Raw genomic sequence first — 21,200 nt, forward strand, 5'->3', positions numbered from 1 at the left:
GCAGATGTGGGTGCTGGCTGCTTGAAGCTCAAACATAGAAATCAGTGAATGAAAGGACTCATTTTAGGACTGGAAATGATGGCTGTGATGATGACAAATTGGTGTGTGTGTGTGTGTGTGTGTGTGTGTGTTTGCGGAGGGAGGGTGCAGCGCCCCCTCGCGGCGCAACTCGCATTTCCGTGACGTCAATTCAGCACTGGGAAGGAGACAGCTCCCTCCCCCAATAAACCCAGCGCGCCTCACGTTGCATGGGTCCCCGGTTATTGATAACACAATTTGCCCGCTGGGATCCATCCCAGTAACGCGAAACTTGTGGATACAGGGGACTGGGAAACACAAGAGACAAGCCCGGACCCGAGAAAAACAACGATCCGCTCGCTACCAGCGACAAAATAGAAAGCCGAGCCCACCCCTTCACTTGACAACGCGACATCAACCGGGCAGAAAGGTATGGGAATGTCACACTATCCGGTTTAATGCTGATTGAATTAGAAATCAGGTGGCACGGGACGGGTAGGTATGATGACCGTCGCTCGGTGCGGGAGCGTTCACGCCGCTCACACTGCACCAAGCGACTGATGCTGCCAAGAAACGAATCGCCGTCGATGAGCGCTGGAGGAAAAAAAAAAAAAAATCATATTTGTGCAGCCAGAGAGCCCCACATCACGAGATATGTGTGTGTGTCTATGCCAGCGTTGAGTGAATGTGCGGACGCTGCGGCACTTTCACTTGGCATGGAGCATAGTAGGCATCGGGCTCGCAATTCACGCACGTCGGCTGTGATGCTGCTGAGTGTCATCATCGCATCCTCGGTTATTTAAAGATTGATCTCCCTGCGTTTGTGTGCGTGTGTGCACGGCTCCCTCGCACAGGCCCCTGTGGTGGTGGTGGTGGTGGTTGTGGTTGTTTATCGCGTTTTTCTTTTTTCTCTCTCTCTTTTTTTTTCACGCTCTCATTTCGCTCACTCCACCGTGGCTCCTCTCATGCAGTGGTGCAGAGCGAGAAATGGAGCTGGTGGAGGAGATGTGGTCTGGATACATGTGCTCCCTCTCCCTCTCTCTCTCTCTCTCTCTCTCTCACGCACGCACGGACGTATACGTACACATCCACACGTCGAGGTTATGCAATTCGTCATATTGTCCACTTGCACACAATGCTCGTCACTTGACGCACGACGATGCACACATATGGGAGCTGCTGAGGGAGCTGTGCTGTGATGCCGCCGGACACTGATGTGCATCGGGACAGTGAGAGAGAGCAGGTGACAGTCAGGGCTGCGGACTGCACAAACCTCCCCTGGTCGATTCATTCATAAAGCCCATCTCCGCTCTTGGTGATGGCTCCACTGGGCAGGCTTTGGTTCTCCCATTCATGAGGCTTCACTGCATGATTCAGACAGGATCTCTGTCGTAGAAATGGAGGGACTGAGTGGTTAAACTGGTGGACTGGCTGGATGCCAAACTCACAGCAGACTCCGTTGTTTTGGTGTGTTGTAGTAAAAGAAAAGTTAAGTGGGAACTCTGCTGATTTGTGAGAAGATGAAGGTAGCAGTCGTTCAGCACTGGACAGCTCCTCGGTGCAAATGGAGCTGTCCAGTGCTGAAGTCACTCCTTACTGTTTGCTTATTAACACCCAGATGAGTTATGGCCACACTGACATGCATTCACTATCATGAATCTCCTCCTCCAGGCTTACTTCTCATCTTCCCATCCACCATCCACCCTGACCTGCCGTGTTGGGGAAACCCCTGATGAGTGGGACCTGTATCCATGAGCCCCGTGCCCCTTCCCCCTCCCTGTCAGGCTTCAGCACCCCCATCTCAGAGCCCCCCTATCGAAGACTCGATGGAGACACCCCTGCCTGCACCCCCGAGACGGACCTGACCCCCACACAGTGTGTCCTCCGTAACGTGCTGTCCATCGACACGGGCGGACAGGTGGCGCCGGGCGGCAGCAGCCCCACACCCAGTGATGGACCCTCAGCCCACTTTGACAACAGCGTGCTAAAACTACATGAACATGAGGCCTGCCAGTGTGGCGGCGGGGCCGAGGCCGGGCACAGTCCGGAGGCTGGCGCTGTTCGGAGCCAGTCGGACAACATTCGGCTACAATCAGGAAGTGGAGGTTTTTTGGAGGGACTGTTTGGCTGCCTAAAGCCGGTCTGGACCATGATCGGAAAGGCCTACTCCACTGAACACAAACACAGCCACGAAGGTATGTGAAGATTACAGTCAGTGTTTCACTGCTTCTGCTGTGATGTGGGAGAAGAGAAAGCCTGACATTTATTCATTCAGTACATGAAATTATTGTGGTGACCTCTGAACTGTGGAGTGACACCAAAGAAAACTAGAATGGCAGTCAGTAGAGCGTATACCTCAGTCAAGGCCCAACACTCTCCTTTAAGTCAGGCAAGCCTAATCCATTATCAAACTCTATAGTCCTGTATCAGTCTAAAGGTTAAACCACCCATAGCTGCTAAAACACAATTCAAGCTCACCAGATTTAGTATGCGGTAATGAATATCTGAGCTTTATGCATGAACTCTTGCCTCCAGTCACTTCCTTTATTTAAGCAAAACTGTCAATACAACAATCTAAATTTACTCCATCACAGGTATAAAGTTCAGCAGTATTACTATCAAAATTTACTCAAAGACTCAAAAGTTCTGCAGAAAGATTGCACCTGGGACAGACGTATGATTATACAGTTCATCATAGAGCTGCACAATTAATCAAAATATAATCGATATGACCAATATGGCCAAGCGCAATATCCAAATCGTAAGAAGGTGCAATATTTTGTAAAGGTTAAATGTTCGATAAAACAGCATCATAACGAAGTACAAATGGTACAGACCCCAACAAATGTCACATCATCGTGATTTTATAGTTTATTCAGTGAAAATGAAAAGTGTGATGCAAAAATAATAATTCCCACTAATCGTGACTCTGTCAAAATAATTGCATTATGGGTTGTTTTGTTTTACCATATGGTGCAGCTCCTGCACATTATGAAATAGTTAGTGATGCATCAGTGCATAAGTGGCTGGCAGAGGTAGACAGACTTCATCTACTTTATATAACTGTTGTCACCATACTGGAATTTCTAACAAGGATACAACACCTTTAGAAATATTTATATTCAACACCATGTTCAGTACCATAACATTGAGGGCATTACATTTTTATTTTTATTACAAGATAAATATAACAAGGCTTTTGACTGTGTGTTATGAGCAACAGCAGCTAAGTGAATTGACTTCCTGAGGAGGCGGGGCTATGTTGGCACTACAGAGGTGCAAGTGTCGACTCGCTGAGAGCAAAAACATGCAGCTACTACTACTTTATATTAACTTAGGCAGTTTTGTTCAAACGGAGGGTTAGGCCCCCCTGAAAGGGTCGCAAGATAAATGTGAGTGGTTGAGAGATTACTGGAGTAAAGAAGAGAGAAAAATCTGCTCCACAAATGAGTATTTATCTTTGCTTTTTTGTTTTGTTAAGTTCTGGATAATTTGCCATCCTAAGTCCTCAAACTGTTATCTTAATTGAAGCATCTGAGAAGTTTCGAGGGGAACTGCCAACAACTCAAAAGTATCGGCAATGTGACAAGAGGCCACAGCTACACACATATTCTTAAAGGGTCACAACAAACGCTCGGGGATCGAAGTGGGACCATATGTAATTTTCATGTCGTGATTATCCTGGCCAAAATAATTGAAGATGAGGAAATCATCCAGATAACCATCAAACTATGCCTAAAAATCTTAAAATAGCACTAAAACATGCTGGAATCTCTTTACCTTATTGACATCATTTACATTATTTCCAAAAATCCTACATAACCTTTTTTGTGAGGGATACAAGGGGCAACACAAGCTTTAAGTCATGGTGATGGACTTGTAGCAATTCAAAATAAATCAGGTAAGCCATATAAGACTGTACTAGTAGCTTTTCCAAGTCACTCATTTGAGGATATTAACGATAATCCCGGTTTATGATTATTCTAAAATTAGAGAGAAATTCACCATGATGAACTTATCTCGAGTGTTTTTATGGGGATCTGTGATAAAATCTTTTATCCTCCCATAGGGGACCAGGGGTCTATTCTTTAACAATGCATTGTATTTTATAAGCTTACTGATTTCTTAATCTCAAAAGTAAGTATAACCACAGCTGTCAGATAAATATCTTCCCTTGAAAGAACTGAAGTGCAAAGTAGCAGAAAACTACCACGCCACCATGTCCTGCTGGCAGCTCGACTGTGTTTAAAGGCCAGTTCTCACAGCTGGTAGCATCGTGTGCATCCTCCTCTGCTGCAGCAGCACTCCAGAGATCTGGACACTTCAGTGGACCTCATGAAGAATTGATCTGCCTGTATCTTTCCCTCTGCCCATCTCGTGACTCTTTAGTGACCGTGCTCTCACAGTCATTTAAGCAGAGTCAGTATGACAGATGACAGATTAGACTATGAGTGGCTTGTTGTTTTCCCCTCAATGTTTCTCTTATCTCTGGTCAGCTGGATAAGCTGTCAATATGGCATTTATTTGAACATGGCAGGCACTTTCTATGATGTAATTGTGTCCTGCCAGTCCATTCTGACGTGTAGCATGGAGCGAGCATTTGCTCAGCGCACCTCCTGACTCCTCCTTTTCCAAACCGGCAAGAGCACATTCTGGCATTTGGAGGCTTTGCAATGTGTGATGGATATTATTTAAGTAATTACTCAAAGAGTGCAGAGTCCATGCTCATGTTGATTCTTTTTACACTTGATAATCCCACATTTACTCACAGACGTTGTTTCTTTTGGCTTGTTGGTCTTCATTTAGAGTCCTGGGAGGTTCCTTTTGAGGAAATCTCGGACCTGCAGTGGGTGGGCAGCGGGGCGCAGGGCGCTGTCTTCCTCGGCAAGTTCCACGGAGAAGACGTGGCGGTAAAGAAAGTGCGGGACATCAAAGAGACCGAGATCAAACACCTCCGCAAACTCAAGCACCCCAACATCATCACTTTCAAGTGAGAGAATTCCTGATATCCTATAGGGTCTCTTATCATTTAACTGCATAAATCACACTTTGAATATCTGAATGCTGTGTTTCCTTCCAGGGGCGTGTGCACCCAGGCTCCTTGTTACTGTATCTTGATGGAATACTGCGCCCAAGGCCAACTGTACGAGGTGCTGAGGGCGGGCCGCAAAATCACCCCCTCCCTCCTGGTTGACTGGTCCATGGGCATTGCAGGTGGCATGAACTACCTCCACCTCCACAAAATCATCCATCGGGACCTCAAGTCCCCCAAGTAAGCTCGATGAGAATTTCAGCTAACAAGAGATCTGAAATATTTATGACCTTATTCCTGATTATTTCCATGTTTCATCTCACGTGTGCAGCATGCTGATCACACACGACGACCTGGTAAAGATCTCTGACTTCGGTACCTCAAAGGAGCTCAGCGACAAGAGCACCAAGATGTCGTTCGCCGGCACCGTAGCCTGGATGGCTCCTGAAGTAATTCGGAATGAGCCAGTGTCAGAAAAGGTGGACATCTGGTAAGCCTGACAAACATCGACCCATCTTCCACTGACATGTCTGGCATGTTTTATTCTCTGAGAGATCCAAGGATGTACTTGCTGATATTTTGTGTGTGCGATGACTTCTCTGTGTGTCTGAGCCGTCTCGTTGTTATGTAAAGCTTTTCCTTGGCCTCTTACGTTTAAGCAATCTTGACCTCAATGAGACTTCTTGAATGAATAAAACTCCACTTAACTTTAAGGTCATTTGGAGTGGTGTTGTGGGAGATGCTAACCGGAGAGATCCCTTATAAAGACGTGGACTCATCTGCCATCATCTGGGGTGTGGGAAACAACAGCCTTCAGCTGCCCGTACCTGAGAGCTGCCCTGATGGCTTCAAGATCCTCCTCAGACAGTGCTGGTGAGTGATGCCAGGAAATGGACAGCCAAAATGAGGAAAGAGAAGCAGAGAAGGAGCAGATTAGAGGAGTAGAAGCAGCGCACTGGGAAGCTGTGGTTTAAGGATTTCATTGATTTTACAGCCGTCGTAAATGTACACAGCTGTCTTTCCCATCTTGGTTTTGCAGGAACTGTAAGCCCAGGAACAGGCCCTCTTTCCGTCAGATCCTTCTTCATCTGGATATCGCATCAGCTGATGTGCTGTCCACTCCACAAGAGACGTACTTCAAGTCTCAGGTATGGTCGCCTCTCTGGCCCCATTTACACCTGGTATTAAAATGTGATCAATATCCAGACACGTTATCCAGATAATGAAAAATGCATGTTAATGCGAGGCGTGAATGCGTCGTGAGGGAATGTGATCGGATCTGCATGACCACATCTGGAGGTAGTCTGACTTCATCATGTTCAGATAAATGCAATCCGTCCAACGTGCTAGCATCTGTATGCATCATAACATCGATACACATATTTGTTTTTAGCGAAGTAAAACAAAGGTTGTTGTTGTTCAAATTGAGTAGAGTGTGACCAAGCAAGAGAACTGAAAGAAACACGGCTCTAGTTACTTATCAAATGTCTTTTCTGTGCCATAAAGTGCCAGAAGTTGTGTTATTTAACAGAAACAAGTGAAAAATGAAAGCGATGCGGTTGGAAAATGAATGATACACAGTAAGAAATAACTGTGCGCAACTCATCTGTGCAGCTGATCTGCTGTTACCAAAGCACATACTTTATCTAGTCACAGAATAGCCTACACGCCTGTTCTGCAACAAACCAGGACAGTCTGACAATATTTTTATACGCAAAAAGGAATAACTGAAGCTGAATTTACAAGAGGGAACAAATAATGAAGAATTTGTCGCAGTCATCTTTCATGAAGTTTATAAAGTTTCCCGTAACTCAACAACCCACAAAACTCTGGGATTTTTTAAGGGAGTCTGGGGCTGATTTGCAGCCGCCTCAAATTCCTCACAGAGGACAGATATCTGATCTTGGTGAGGATAACGAGATTAGGTTAAAAATACCAGGTATAAACGCAAAGGCAAGATCGTTTTTCATCCAGATAACGTATCCAGACACAGATCCCTTTTTAACACCAGGTGTCTGAGTCTGAATATGGAAGATCTGTAGATTTATCAAAATATACAATCATACACAAATAAACACGTGCTTGCACAATAATCAAACACGAACTGCCATTCAAAAGAGACCTGTTTTTAAAGTTAGCTCTGGCTAGACAGTACTCGTTAACAGAAATGTGCTCTCATCAGGCTGAATGGCGAGAAGAGGTGAAACAGCACTTTGAGAAGATTAAATCTGAGGGTACTTGTCTCCACCGGCTCGACGAGGAGTTGATCAATCGACGCAGAGAGGAGCTCAGGTCAGTCCAACCAACTGATGATGGTACAATGGTAGCCTACATGGATGAGGCCACTTTCACACTGTGTCATTTCTCAATGTCGTTCCTTTGTCCGCCCCTGTTTCGTGAAATAAATGCCGTGAGTGCACGTCTTTTGTGGAGGATTTGGAAATCTCTCATGCGGATGCACAATGACATCAGCAGCCTCTTTTTTTCTTAGGCATGCTTTGGACATTCGCGAGCACTATGAGAGGAAACTGGAGAGGGCTAACAACCTTTACATGGAGCTCAGCGCTGTCATGCTGCAGCTGGAGCTCAAAGAGAAAGAGTTGCAGAGGTACAAATAAATCCATGAACGCGGGGTCTGTGTTTGCAAAATGCTAACATTCATTACAAATTAATAAGCCACAGTGCACGCGCACATTGATGTCATGTGGTATTTCCTCCCAGGAGAGAGCAGTCTCTGGATAAGAAGTATCCGGGCTTGTTTAAGCACCACAGCTCCAGACAGAGCAGCTCCTCCAACTCCATGGACAAACTCATCAAGAAGAGAAATGTCCCACAGAAACTGCCCTCAGGAAAGAGGTATGAGATCTCATTTCAGTCGTTATTTCATAAAAGATTGATGCCAAAGTGGATAAATGAATATTCATTAGGCTTGTGGATTGCAGTTGTTGACTAATCCCTCCTACTCCTTCAGGCCAGACATCCTCAAGTCTGAGGTAATCATTCCCAAAATGGACTCCTCCGTGATGCAAGTCACTATCCCAGCCTGCCCCAACAGAAGCTCCACTTCCCCCAGCCGGTCTCGGAGGGTAAAGACCCGCCATCGCAAGCCCGGTAAGGGCAGTAGTGGGGACCTGGCTGGACTCAAGGCGAATCAGTCCTCCCCTAACAGGGACTCAACTGCCCAGGCTAACAGTTCTACCACTAACACCTCCAAGCAGCTGCTGGAGCCCTCCGCAGCCCTGCGAGGCCTCAGCCATGAGCAGCAGCAGAGGCAGCTATCCTCCTCCAGCCCTGACCTCATCTGCACCACGCTGGAGGCAGAGGGCCAGGGAAAAGGGGAGGCCTCCGTGGGCGGCCTGGAGAGAGGGGGAAGCCTCAGTGCCTCTGCAGGGTTAGGGGGTTCGGAGGGGGGGGCGGCTGGTCTCGATGATCTCACAGAAACTCCTCCACGCAGCGACACGCCAAGCGAGGATGCTGCATCGTTCCCGTTCTCCAGCAGCCCAGACTCACCGTGTGGGAGGGGGGCGGCAGCGGGGCGGGGTTCTCTGGGATCTCCACGTCTGCCTCTTGATGGGGAGGATAAAGAGGAGGGAGCTGGTGCTGTGAGGTTGCCCCGGGGGGCATCAGGGGGGATTGGGAGTCAGCACCTCACTCCTTCAGCCATCCTGTACCGGGCTGCCATCACACGCAAACAGGTACACAGTCAGATATCTGCTCATTCACGTCACGGTCCCTCTGGTGATACTTTGATCATTTTCACTTGTACATTTTCCCTGTTTCTGACTACAGAGGCGTGGGGTGTCATCAGAGGAGGAGGAGGGTGAAGTTGACAGTGAGGTTGAGTTGCCACGGAGACGGTGAGTAACTTGCTGTCCTTCGTCGTTGGAAAATTACCTCAAGCCATCTTCCCTCTCTTTTATCAGAGAAGATAAAATGATTGTTGTTTCTTTTTTTAATCTCTCCAGACGTCCGACCAGCATCACCAAGTGCCAGTCGGTGTCTACCTTCAGCTCAGAGAACCTGTCGGTGTCGGATGGCGAGGAGGGCCACACCACCGATCACTCTCACAGCGGCACCCCGGACGTGGTCAGCACCAACACGGACGACAGGTTGGACGACCGCAGCGACGACCTCCTCTCTCAGGGGTCGGAGATCCCGGCGGACAACACTGACCCTGCGCAGGCTTCTGATGGCCTGTCGGAGAAAGACGGAGGCCTGGGCCAGGCCAAAGCTCAGCTGGACGCCGGGCAGAATCCAAATGAGGTAAAGCATCTCCACAGAGGATTGCATGTGTCAGTTTGTGTCAGTGTCTTAGACTCATGTAACAGAACTTACTCCAAGAACCAGAGCTGGAAAGTATATTGAAGAATTGTAACTGAATATTAAGGTACTTGTACTTTACTTGAGTATCATTGAATATATTTTATGTTACTTTATCCACTACATGTACTCCATTACATTTATCTGATGAAAAGGTCCGATTAAAGGTCACTTGGCAATCGGCAGCTCCTTACAAAGCTGAAAACGTTCCTAATGTACAGCGGTAAGAAACAGCCAGAATATTTTCACATCTGCCTCCGCTAAAATTGCTGTTTTTTGCAATGGAGTCTGGTGTCATGAGGAGAGCGATATCACAGCGGTTTCTGGTTAGAGGGGAGGTGTGGCTGACGTCACATGCCCATTTGTTTTGATCTGAGATGCTGGTGCTGTAGTCTGACATTGTGGTTGAAATCTTCCCCAACCCTTCAAGACCCTCATACGTCATCGGTTGTCATTAATGGCGTTTATATAAACAGATGCGACTTCAGCTGTGGTGATTTCTCTTACGTTGCTCTTGCAATCTTGGTATTATCACAATGCTATTTATCATTTATCTGATGGAGAAAGAAAAGCTGGACACTTGCAATTTGTTCACAACTTTACACTATCAATCAAGCCATCAAATAAAAAAAGAGTACTACTTCATTACGGGACTGTCATGCTCAAATCAGCAAAAACAATGTAACGTTAGATAGCTAGCTACTTAACCACTAAGACATCTGCAAACCAGTAGTAAAACCAGATTGTTTTATGCTTGTTATAAAGAAAAAAGACTATGATACGTGGAAGCGAAGGTCCTTGTAACCCTTAGTTTGAAGTGTGCCTGAAAAAGCTCAGTTTGGAGTGCCATGTAACCCGAACACTTCACCCTACTCCTCTATCCTAACAAGACTCAGGACTCCCTACCTCGGGACGTGACCATGCAAAATGGAAGGGATAGGGCTAAGTGGTCGGGACAAGGGGTGTATTTGTACTGAGCCTTGTTCCACCTTTGCCAAAAACACTTAATGTCTGCTGTAGGTCACGTTCGACATTGTTTTCCTCTCTCTCTCCACAGAGTCGGGCCCTGTGTGATGACTCCGACTGCGACAGTGCTGAGCTGGATCAGTCAGGTAGTGGAGAGCCCAGCCGTCCTCCCAGTGCTGGAGCATGGGTGTCGCCGTCTCAGCCCTACCAGGGGTCACCACAGGCGCCTCATACAGGACCTCCATAGATCACTGGACACTAATAGACCTCCAGTTACCCTACAGTGAACAACCATCACAGGCGTACACCAATCTGTCAGTGCAGTACATTACTGTTGTCATGAGGGATCACACCTACTACACCACTCAGACTATGACAAGTTGACTTATGGTGTCTCATAAGTTTGTTGGCTGGCAAACCTACATCAGATGACATAGGGCATTTGTCATAACCTGACATCAGATATTTTGGCAGCTTGTGACATCAGATAAATGTCATTTAAGTTTAGTAGGGTTTTTTTTTTAGGCAAGATAGTTACCAAGGTAACCTTAGCCACTGCTCCAGTTCAGCAAAAACCCTTCCACAGATGCACACGCACGCACAAGATACCACACTCGTTGTCCTTTAAACACTCTAATCCTCACTCTGGGAGCATCCTCCATGATACTCCACACACTAATGCATCAAATATTAATGAATAATAATGTAAATATCCATTACATACCACATGAGAAATATCTAACTTTATTTTATTTGTAAGATAAAAATGTAAGACTAAACGGTATGCAGCCCTGTGAACAAATGCATGATTACATGTTTATAATTTATGGTTCGAATGTGTCAGTTTTATATTTTGTGAAAGTTTACACTTTTTTAATCCTGAAAGTATTACTTCAGTTATTTTATTTTATTTTTTTGTTAATAAATGTCAGCACTCAAGAAATAAAAAAAAAAGTCTAAATGGAATGAAAATCTCACCAAGACATCGATCATGATGCATAATTAGGATTCTCAGTAGGTAATATATTATTTTTTTTAACCCTACTACTGAGTTTCAAATACACATGAGACATTATTGAGGTTTTTTATTGAGCTTATCAAATGTGTAATAGGTTGGGAGACCTTTGAGTTCATCCAAATGCAATTTGTTGGCCTTTCGAATGTCTTTGATTTGTCGGTTGTGCATTTTAAAGGTAGTGTGTGTTCGTGGAAATAATCTCTGACATGTACTAGCCATGCAAATGAAGGAAATCCATCTCATCAACGAACACTGATGGGATGCTTTAGTAAAAGTTTGCACTCCTACAATATTGTCAGGGTTACGATGGGCATTTTAAAAAAGGTTTAACAGGCCAGAGGCAGAAATGCAGCTTGGACCATATTCACACGGCAGCCATTTTCCTCAGGATGGGAAGCTCAAGTGCTGAAATAATGTTATGCTGCTGTTTTCATAGGGAATCTTACAAATTATTATCACATCTTCACATTTGACAGCTTCCTGATTGATCAATAACTGAAAAGATCATGAATATTGAAAATCTGGAGGGACACTGGACCGTATTTCAAGGTAAAACAACATATTTGCTGCCCCGTTAGCAACGTTAGCAATCAACCACTTCCGAGCTAACATTACCGTTAGAGCACATCCAGTGCGTTTCACTTTCAGGCTTAGATAAATGTGTCCAAGATGTGTGTCGATATTTTTGAATTAATTGACACCATTCCTAATGTGTCATGGAGCAAATTCAAAGCTAGGAAGAGGCTGTATGCTAATAATTAATTAATTAGCTGCTAGCTGCTTTACCTTGAAATAAGGCCAGCTGGCCTTCCAGATGTTCATTATCCATTGTCTTTTAAGTTGCTGATCAATCAGGAAATGGTGAACTGATAATGATTCGTAAGATTCCCGTCATAAATACGACCTGCAACCTGGAACGCAGCAGTCCGCTACAACAATTGAGCTTCCCAACCGGAGCGTAGCGTCAGAGGAAAATAGCCACTGTGAGAATATTGTCTTCTTTTTTCCATTCTCCTTTCTTTGTTCTTACAAAACCTGCCACCTACATTTCCCACAATGCAACGTCTCCAATGACAGTTGTGTCAAAATTGGGGTGTGTTATGCTAGTAGCAGCTAATGTAGCCTCAAGCCGCTAGCCCGGCAGATATGAGGAGGAGCTATAGAGGTCTGGTAGCTTCTTAACCTCTTTAACCTCACACTCCAATATGTTTTCATTTTTAAATTTGTACTCTTTAGCCCCAACTGACGCTGACTCAAATGACATAACTTGAGGCAGTTTAGCTGTGCAAAAACAAAATAACGCTTTATGCAACTGTTCCTGCATATGCAGTAGTGCTCCCCACGGCCTGTGAAATCGATCGAGTTCCACGTAAAGTAATGAACCAAACGGACTCCTAAAGTTCACGATGTTGATAAGCTTCTTAAAAAAAAAAAAAGAAAAAAACCTCAACTGTTCCTTTTACCCTTTAAGATAACTGCAGAAGTAGCCAGATAAGGAATAGAGCACTTCTCTGTGGTGGTTACTAGTAGAACAGTAAGTATCCTTTGGGTTTGAATAGAAATGTTTTGTTTTTATACAGCATTGCACATTGTACCTGTAACATAGGAATTATATCGAAAGCAAAATACTATGATCAACAATAAATAATGTATTGGTTAAAAAAAAAGAAAAAAAGTGTGATGTTTGTTTAAAGACAGGCCACGTCAGCTGCGTCACAAGACAGCAAAACTAGAAATAAATGTTTATTTTCAATGACTTTAAGCATGTCCAAACTGTGCCGGTGTCATTTCTTAACTTTGCCCTTTCACAGCTGTACATCATTTAAAATAGACCCTCCAAAGAGATAAGGAGACATATTATGCTCTTTTTCAGGTTCATAATTTTGTTTAGGGTTACTACTAGATTGGGTTTACATGCTCTAATGCTTGAATAGCACATCAGCTTTCTCATACTGTCCAGTGCTACAGCTGTTTATTCCCCTTCTGTCTGAAACGCTGTTTTAGCTCCTGTCTCTTTAAGCCTGAGCCAGCACCACTAACAAGAGAGGCTTCGCTGAATTGATTCTTACGTACGTGACGTAGTATGATGTCAAAGTGAGAGAGCAGTGTTTTCTGTGGGAGAGAGAAGCTTCTGTTGGTGCGGACATTGACCTTTTCAACTTTCAGGATCTTTTACATGCACACGAACATATAGTAAACAAAACACTGAGTGGAAGGGGGAAAAAAACAAGAGCGTAATGGGTATTCTTTAATAAATCGGAGTTTGATAACAAGTCTCGTTAGCATCCTTCGTGAAAAACATGGCAACATAAGAATGACAAACAAATGTTTAAGCATTTCACATCTTTTTATTTCTGCATTTCATTTCTTCAACAATTTAATTGCACCCAGATCTACAATAGTTTGAAAACGTGCACAAAAACGTGTTTCTTCATCCTGCAAAGAATAATAAAAAATAAAATCTGACCCAGGCAAAAAAGGATAGCAGGAAACTAGTGTTAATTCTATAATTCTCCTTCTAGTTAATCATAATTTAATACCTCAGCATAATATACTTATAAAGACCAATATGTCTTGTAGTTTTGCCCCTTGCAGCATTCCCCAGCCCTGCAGTTAAAAAAAATATTTTCTCTATTTAAAACAAACATTTCAATGTTATTATTATCATCATCGTCATTACTATGGTCTTAGTAATTTCAGAGAAAAGAAAATATTTTCCTCTCATTCAGGCCCATTCCTGGTGACCAAGGCCCACCCACCCTTATCAGAATCCAATACACAACAATGCTCAAAAGTCCTGATCGAGAAATAAAACGGATGGAAACACAGGAATGACACAAAACAATTACTCAGCAAATTAGAGGTGAAATGTAACATAGCTTAAAATTCTCCTTTGAACCCACACTCAACAAGGGATAAATCGCCTTCAGAGTAAAAAGGTTTTTCCTGCATACGTCTTCAACCGGAGATCATTTACACCCACTGAAACCCGTTAAACCCACAATGCCTCTTTCAGAAAGTACAGCTTCAAATAGAAGATGGCAAATATCATGATTCTACTCTTACAAGGAGCTGTGTATTAAATAAAAATAAATAGATATTTAAAAAGGAAGGGGAAGAACAGTCCATCTATAATGTTATTGTGTGTCTTTTTTTCTTCATTTTTACATTTTCTAAGAAAAATCTGACATAAGAAAAACATTATTTATGCCTTTTCAGATTTTTCTAAAACTTTACTTATATCAAGAAGATCATACAGATATACAGTAAAATAAGAGGAAAAAATACAACAGAAGGAAGTCTTTAAAAACTATATGCAAAGGGAATTTAAAAACATAATAAATAAATAAAATACCACTATCATGATATGATAATGGTGTAATTACAACTGAGAAGGTTTATAACCAAAGCAGAGGAGAAAACAGTGAGTTTAGAGTACTTGGTTTTTGCATTAAGTTCAATAAGGGACCTCTTGGTAAAAAGTAGGGGGAGGGGTTACATTAGGTGCTGATGAAGAACCTCCATATCAGTTGGCTGCGAGTCCAGTAGCTTCAGAAGACAGCCTGAAGAGAGCGACAAAAAACAGGAAAACTTAACTCAACATTCCTGTATCTCAGTCTCAACAGGTGCAAAGCTGCATTTCAGTTCTGTGAGGCTGACCCACTTTCCTGCAGAATATCCTGGACAATTATGAACAACACGCTACAATTTCGCAACCGCTAAAAATGGCACCCAAAAGTCTGAAGTCAGGTAAGTGAGGAGGACGACTAACGTGTTATAATCCACTCGCTCATGGAATTTTTATCATCTCTGAATTACACTTCCTGTCTGTAAAAGCGGACCTAGCCAATTAATAATGATAAATACATTAAATCTCTTCCCACTCCAATCTGTCAATTGCACTGTATTAGTGCCATTTATAGGGCTTTATAAGATGTCAACAAAAATGTAAACTGGGGATGCATAGTACAGATTTTTTTTTCAGCTGACACCTATAACCAATAATTACCAGCTTCTCGTGGCCTATACTAACAAGATAACTGATATTTTCACATTTTTCTAACTTAAATATAAGTTCCCAACCTGTAGTTTAAGCACACCTGAGTGTAAGACGGCTCAGATGTAGTGAGCAAAGATAGGTGGTTTAATATTCACAGCTCTAATAAGATCTGTTGAGTTAAAACAACAACATGTTTCCTCCTCTGAACCTTCGGAGAACACGTATTGCATGCTGTGCCCGTTCTTTTTGTTGTTCTTCTGTGTTTACTGGCTGATTGTAAACCAACTGTAAAGTTGCATAACGCTACCTGCTGTACCAGGGTGTGTACATACAGTGTTTGCTAAGTCAACAGAAGCAATATGGCTTTGTATTGTCACTCTTCAGCTATAATTTACCAATTACAATATATAGCAATGGGCTGATAAAGCCTGATATATATTGTCCATATAATGCTTATGATTAAAAGAATAAAACACTAAATGATAAAATCAATAAATGGATACATTTAAAAGTAGAGAAAGTAAAATAGGCCAACAAAAAACATGAGGGAATAAAAACATTTTGAAACTGAATACAATCACACAAACGGTTGTATTAAATTGACAGGTTTGAGGTTTACTTAAAGTTTCCCTAAAGCCTCTCTACCTATCCAAATCAGACTAATTCCATTATGATACATTTCAAAGTTGGAAGTAAGATAATATGATGTGAAAGCGCGTCATTTCCAGCACCAGACAAGATTTCTCTGTCTTTTACCTCCACGTACAGTAAGTGACCAGTTGAGACTGTCTTGAATAATAGCAGCCCAATGCAAGTAAAGCTTTGGTTTTCAAATTTTATTTCCCAGTCTTTCTCTTATTATTATTATTATTATTATTATTATTATTATTATTATTAAGCATGGAGGCACCTGAAGAAGTTGTTGCCCCTTTAATATCTGACATAGTTACAGGCCAAATAAATGTGTTAAGAATATTCCAGAATCGGTTAAAAGCAGCTCATTTTCACGTTATTGTCTTGTTAAATTTGAAAAGCCTATAAAATGCTTCCTAAAATCACATCACAGCTGACAAACTGCACTCCAGAGTGTTTTACCACTTCAGATACAAAGTAAACCGTCAAACACTGCTGTGTTCTGTCAACTTGCTGCTCTGTAATGGATGTGTCGACTAGCATGGAGCCTCTTACCGAGCATTGATCAGATACTCAGCCAGGCTGATACTGGCATGGGAGCCAGTGATGGTGACCTGTCTGTCAGTTGAGCCCTCCACAGGGTTGGCAATCTTGATCTGAGCCCCTGACATCTGACGAATCTCATTGATCTTTGCACCCTGACGTCCAATGATGCAACCAATGAGCTGAGTAAGAAAGAGAAAAAATGTGAGAGCATGAGGAAAGATACAAACAGCAAGAAAATAAGCTTACTAAAAATGGCACATCTTTTTTTACAAACACAGTAAAAAAAAAAGCAAACATGAGATAAATGCCACTTACATCGTTTGGAATGGTCAGCTCATGAGAGCCAGTTTGTGCAGAGGCATCCATCCCAGCTGAAGAAATACAAAGAAAGCCCATGAGTGTGTTGACTACACGGATTATTACAAATCTACAGCAATCGCATTCCCTCTTTCAATCTGTCCACCTACCCTGGAAGCCCTGGTTGCTATGTGCAATGGGGAAGGGGCTCTGCTGCATGGCCAGCTGGTGAAGTTTGGTGAGCTGTTGAAACAATGGAGGAAAGAGCGTGGAGAGGAAAAACAAACAAACAGAAATTACGAGTTAGGAATCTAGCAGACATTTCAAAGCTGAAATTTTGTAATTATTTCCCTTTTGTATAATGATAATGAGAGGAAAATATGAAATGGAACATGAAGCCCATGATTTAGTCTACAGAGTAAAAAAAAAAAAAATAACGGTTGAAACTTTAAATGAGTATAATCTTTGGTAATATTAAATGAATGTGTTTCAGGCAGTGGTTGGAAAAATAAGAGTCAGAGGGATGAAATAAGAAGGTGGTATGGCTTCCCAGGACCGAAGTTGCAAATATATTGGATCACTTACAGAGGGCCCTTCACTTACATCAGGCTGTGGAATGGCGTGCTGCCCTTGGACAGCATAAGCCTGCAAGGAGAGAACAGCACTTAAGAGGGTGTGGCAGTGTCACACACAGTGAAGTCCAATATCCATCAGACCTCTGTCCTTGGTGTGTCACCAGAACAAAGACAGACATGCTACAGACACACCCGAGACTAGAATGATAGCCCAACTATAATTAAATTCTTCTGACCATTTTCTGACAAACACAGGACACTGCTGGGTCAAAAAGTACCAGTCATACATCTACAGAAATAAATGTTTTCGTTGTTTACCTGACCACCTGCAAAGATGACAGGAGAGCCTGAGGGTTTGGGTCTGTACGGGATGGTCACTCCCTTTGGTGGAGACTACAGAAACAGAAACATCCATTGTTAAGTGCTGACGCAACATCAACAGTAGCAAAGAAAGTAATACACCAGCAAGGGTATCAGTCATCACAATTTTACAAAAAGTAAAAGCAGCTTTACAAAGCAACAGTGTCTGTACCTCAAGCATGACGACACAGATCTGCTTGACACACTCGATAATGGACTGTGGGGTCCCTGCAACGGTGATGGCACGCTCTGTGGAATTGGGCAACATGTCCCCTGCTACTTGTACCTGAGCTCCGGCTGACTGCAAAGACACAGCAACAAACAACTAGGGTTAGGACACAGCAGGTGTAAGATATGGGTTCTAGGTGTCCATAACTAGAAAGTGCTTAACATTGGATATATCGACAGTGGACAAACTCTTTCCTCTTTAGCGTGGAAAGAATTACCTTTTCTATTAGACTGTAACAGACGATTTTAGAAAAGATGTTGGATTGTGTACTTAACAGCAATACAACCATCATTTGTTTAATATGAATTACTCTCCTTTTTTTCCCTTCCTTGTTTGGTTTTATTTATTTATTTATTTAATTTCTACATTTATCTGTATTTTTTGTTACTTTCTTGAACCTCATTTGCTTCTGTGTTATCTACTTTAACTCAGTTGTACTCCCGTTTGTTACAACCAGTTAAGACGGGTTAAAAATGGCCATTAAAAATGCATCCCAACACCTAAGGCATCATTTGAAAACACCTCCTAAAGCCTGAGGGCTTTCTGAAAAACTTGACAGAATTGTCAGCATTCACTAAAACCTTTTTTTTCTCAGCCTCTGGCACAGATAGAAACTTGAAATAAAAAAACAATTGCGACCATAAGAGTTTGACTTTAATTTAAAATGATTGCCTTTGCTCTAACATTCATTAACGAATGTGAATGCATTCTTCAGTTACATGTCTTGAAAGTGAACACATCAGGCAAAACATTTACGTTGCACCAGGCTCTAAAAAGAGAGAAACACGAAATGTTGCACCTGGTCTTGATGGGTTAAAGAAGGTAGTTATAGATGGGGATATTACATTACATTGTTTGTACGGACCTCGGTTGAACTCAATAACAAGAGAATTAAAAAAAAAGACAAATTTTACAAAAAGAAATAAACCTCATGTGACAAACCTCTCTGATTTCCTTGATCTTGCATCCGCCTTTGCCAATGAGAGAGCCACACTGGCTGGCAGGCACAACAAGGCGCATGGTGACCGGCGGTTTGCTGGTGGCCGTACTGTTAGTCATTGAGGTGCTGATGTCCTGGAAGGAAGATGACAAAACAAATGGGGAATCTGTGTCAAACAGTGTCAATTCCATTGCTATAAAGTGTCTGGTTTAAGATGTAGCAAGCAGATCCAACCTCCTCCAGTTTCTCAATGATCATGGAGAAGGCTTTAAAAATGGAGGTGGTGGGTCCCGCGAGAGTTATGATCCTCTCCGGACAGTTCCCCTCTGAGATGTTGATGCGAGCGCCACTCTGCACAGACAAAAAGAGGAAATGCCTAATCAGTCGCACCCTTATCATATGATGCATGAGTCAGTGTCACCGACGCTATGGACATGTGTCTTCTTGTTTGCTGACATATTTATGGGAAGAAAAAAAAAAAAAAATCATCTTACCTCCTCTCTCATCTTCTTCACTGACTCTCCTTTCTGTGAGGAAAGCACAAATACACAATATTTACAAAACACAGCACAGGGGCAAGGTGTAGATAGCATCATACTGGCAGTAAAAACAACTCACCTTGCCAATGATGCTTCCAACCTCCTACAGAAGAGAACAAAAATTCACATTAAAGCAAATGAAAGCATTCTTCACAGTCACAGGCAGAGGAAACAGTGAGTGGCGTGTCTTCACTTTACTCCAAGCAGAGAATCAGTGGAGTGACTTCAAACTTATTATCAAACATAGCATGCAGCCACACTCACCTTCCCATGCATGAGTAGCCTGATGGTTAAGGTGACATTAAGTCCTCCTTCGACCAGACTTGAGTCCATTGCTGCAGCTGAATATGCACACTAAACTGGCCAACAAAGTGGGTCTTTGGTCACTGGCTGAATGTCTGCAATAGAGAGGAAAATGTGACCATCAGGGACAGTTGTACTTACTGGAAACTATGAGGACATCTTTACTAGAAAGCCTTGTTTACTAAAAAGATGCTGTCAGTGCAGCTCAATGAAGTGATGCAGGCATTTAACATCTTGTAGACTCGAGCTTGCACTGTACTTTAATAACGTTAGCTAGCCACTCCGAAAGAATGAGACGTTTCAGTCCAGTAATTCACATTAGACTGGCCCGAGTCCACTCATTCACGTTAGCACAATGACCCACTGTCTCTCTGTGGCAGTGGCTATTTCCTGGCATTAAACAGCTGTGGCGACATAGCTTTTCGCTATTTTATAAAGGCTTAAATGCAAGCTGCCAATGGCCCTCATTGTACTAAAGCAACTTTATGTCGAGTGTGCATCGTTAGTAACAACAAAAGGCCCGTGGGATAACGATAACATCGCAAATCCAATTTTGGAGTGAGCATCACGGCTAGTCACGCAAGCAAGATCTGGAGGCTAAGTTAGCATTTCTGCCGTAACTTCCCACATTCGTACCCACAGGAATAACTAACGTGCTGGAATAATAAGCAGCCCAATCTGTACAATTTCCACCCACGTTTGAGACCCACTGACTAGCAACAACCTCAAGTTGAATTCAGTTCGGTAATTTTCCATCCAGGTCGCTAGCGTTAGCATCATCTAATCCAGGAAATAGTCGGATCCCGCGGCCTACGGAGCGCACTGAGGCACGCCGAGTTATCCCCGTCCTTCACTCTCAAAGGAAGGCGAAGAGAAGGAAAACAAAGCCGCAGCTCTGGAGGTCTTACCCGAACCGTCCCTTGAAGAGTGTTCAGGGGGTGGGTAGGGTGGCAAGGGTAGAAGGGGAGAGGTTCGGGAGGGAGTTTTGAAAGGATCCGGGGAAGAGGGAAGAGACGCCGCTGTTCGATCGGACTCCACTCTTCTGCCTGGCACAAAAGGCAAAATGAATTCAACTTTGACCTCTCAACTGCCCCGCCCCTCCAACCGGGTCAACCCCGCCCACTCGGAGCGCTGCCATGGCTGAAACATCGAACACCTCCACTCCACTACATCTGAGAGGACAGGACCTGCAGGTGGATTCAGTTACTCGTTACTTTTCTGATTACATTTTGTCATTACCCTCCTGTCCATTGAAAACCACTTATCTGCTAATTTCAACATGGATTTTTTGAAAACTTGACGTTTTAGAGACAACTTGGAGTTGATTGGTACTTGAGTACTGCACTTAAGTACAATTTTGAGGTACTTGTGGCCTACTTTGCTTGAGTATTTCCATTTTCTGCTACTTTATATTTCCAGTCCAC

General features: G+C 43.2%; 2 protein-coding genes across 3 annotated transcripts; one reads left to right on the forward strand and one right to left on the reverse strand.

Moving 5' to 3' along the window:
- The first annotated feature begins 205 nt into the window (after positions 1-205).
- On the forward strand, positions 206-11,391 carry map3k12 (mitogen-activated protein kinase kinase kinase 12). Its single transcript, XM_084366950.1, has 14 exons — positions 206-448; positions 1,690-2,213; positions 4,825-5,008; positions 5,099-5,290; positions 5,382-5,540; positions 5,765-5,923; positions 6,090-6,198; positions 7,233-7,342; positions 7,542-7,658; positions 7,772-7,906; positions 8,022-8,745; positions 8,840-8,907; positions 9,016-9,313; positions 10,428-11,391. The coding sequence occupies exons 2-14, from the start codon at positions 1,751-1,753 to the stop codon at positions 10,581-10,583; spliced, it is 2,874 nt and encodes a 957-aa protein (XP_084223076.1). The 5' UTR covers positions 206-448; positions 1,690-1,750; the 3' UTR covers positions 10,584-11,391.
- A 2,291-nt stretch (positions 11,392-13,682) lies between these two features.
- LOC311265829 (poly(rC)-binding protein 2-like) lies at positions 13,683-20,843 on the reverse strand. Of its 2 annotated transcripts, none has more exons than XM_084367858.1 (13): positions 20,685-20,843; positions 19,738-19,871; positions 19,553-19,576; positions 19,429-19,461; positions 19,169-19,285; positions 18,937-19,068; positions 17,938-18,066; positions 17,724-17,798; positions 17,434-17,475; positions 17,001-17,073; positions 16,849-16,904; positions 16,543-16,712; positions 13,683-14,917 (listed from the first exon to the last, which is right to left on the reverse strand). In XM_084367858.1, exons 2-13 carry the CDS (start codon positions 19,804-19,806, stop codon positions 14,881-14,883), a joined length of 957 nt encoding a protein of 318 aa, XP_084223984.1. In that variant the 5' UTR covers positions 19,807-19,871; positions 20,685-20,843; the 3' UTR covers positions 13,683-14,880. The 2 variants fall into 2 exon arrangements, with proteins under 2 accessions (XP_084223984.1, XP_084223983.1); XM_084367857.1 differs by having other exon boundaries at positions 17,416-17,475.
- Between the last annotated feature and the right edge of the window lie 357 nt (positions 20,844-21,200).

This window comes from Pagrus pagrus, assembly GCF_965226575.1.
Source record: "Pagrus pagrus genome assembly, chromosome: 11".
Classification (NCBI taxonomy): domain Eukaryota; kingdom Metazoa; phylum Chordata; class Actinopteri; order Spariformes; family Sparidae; genus Pagrus; species Pagrus pagrus.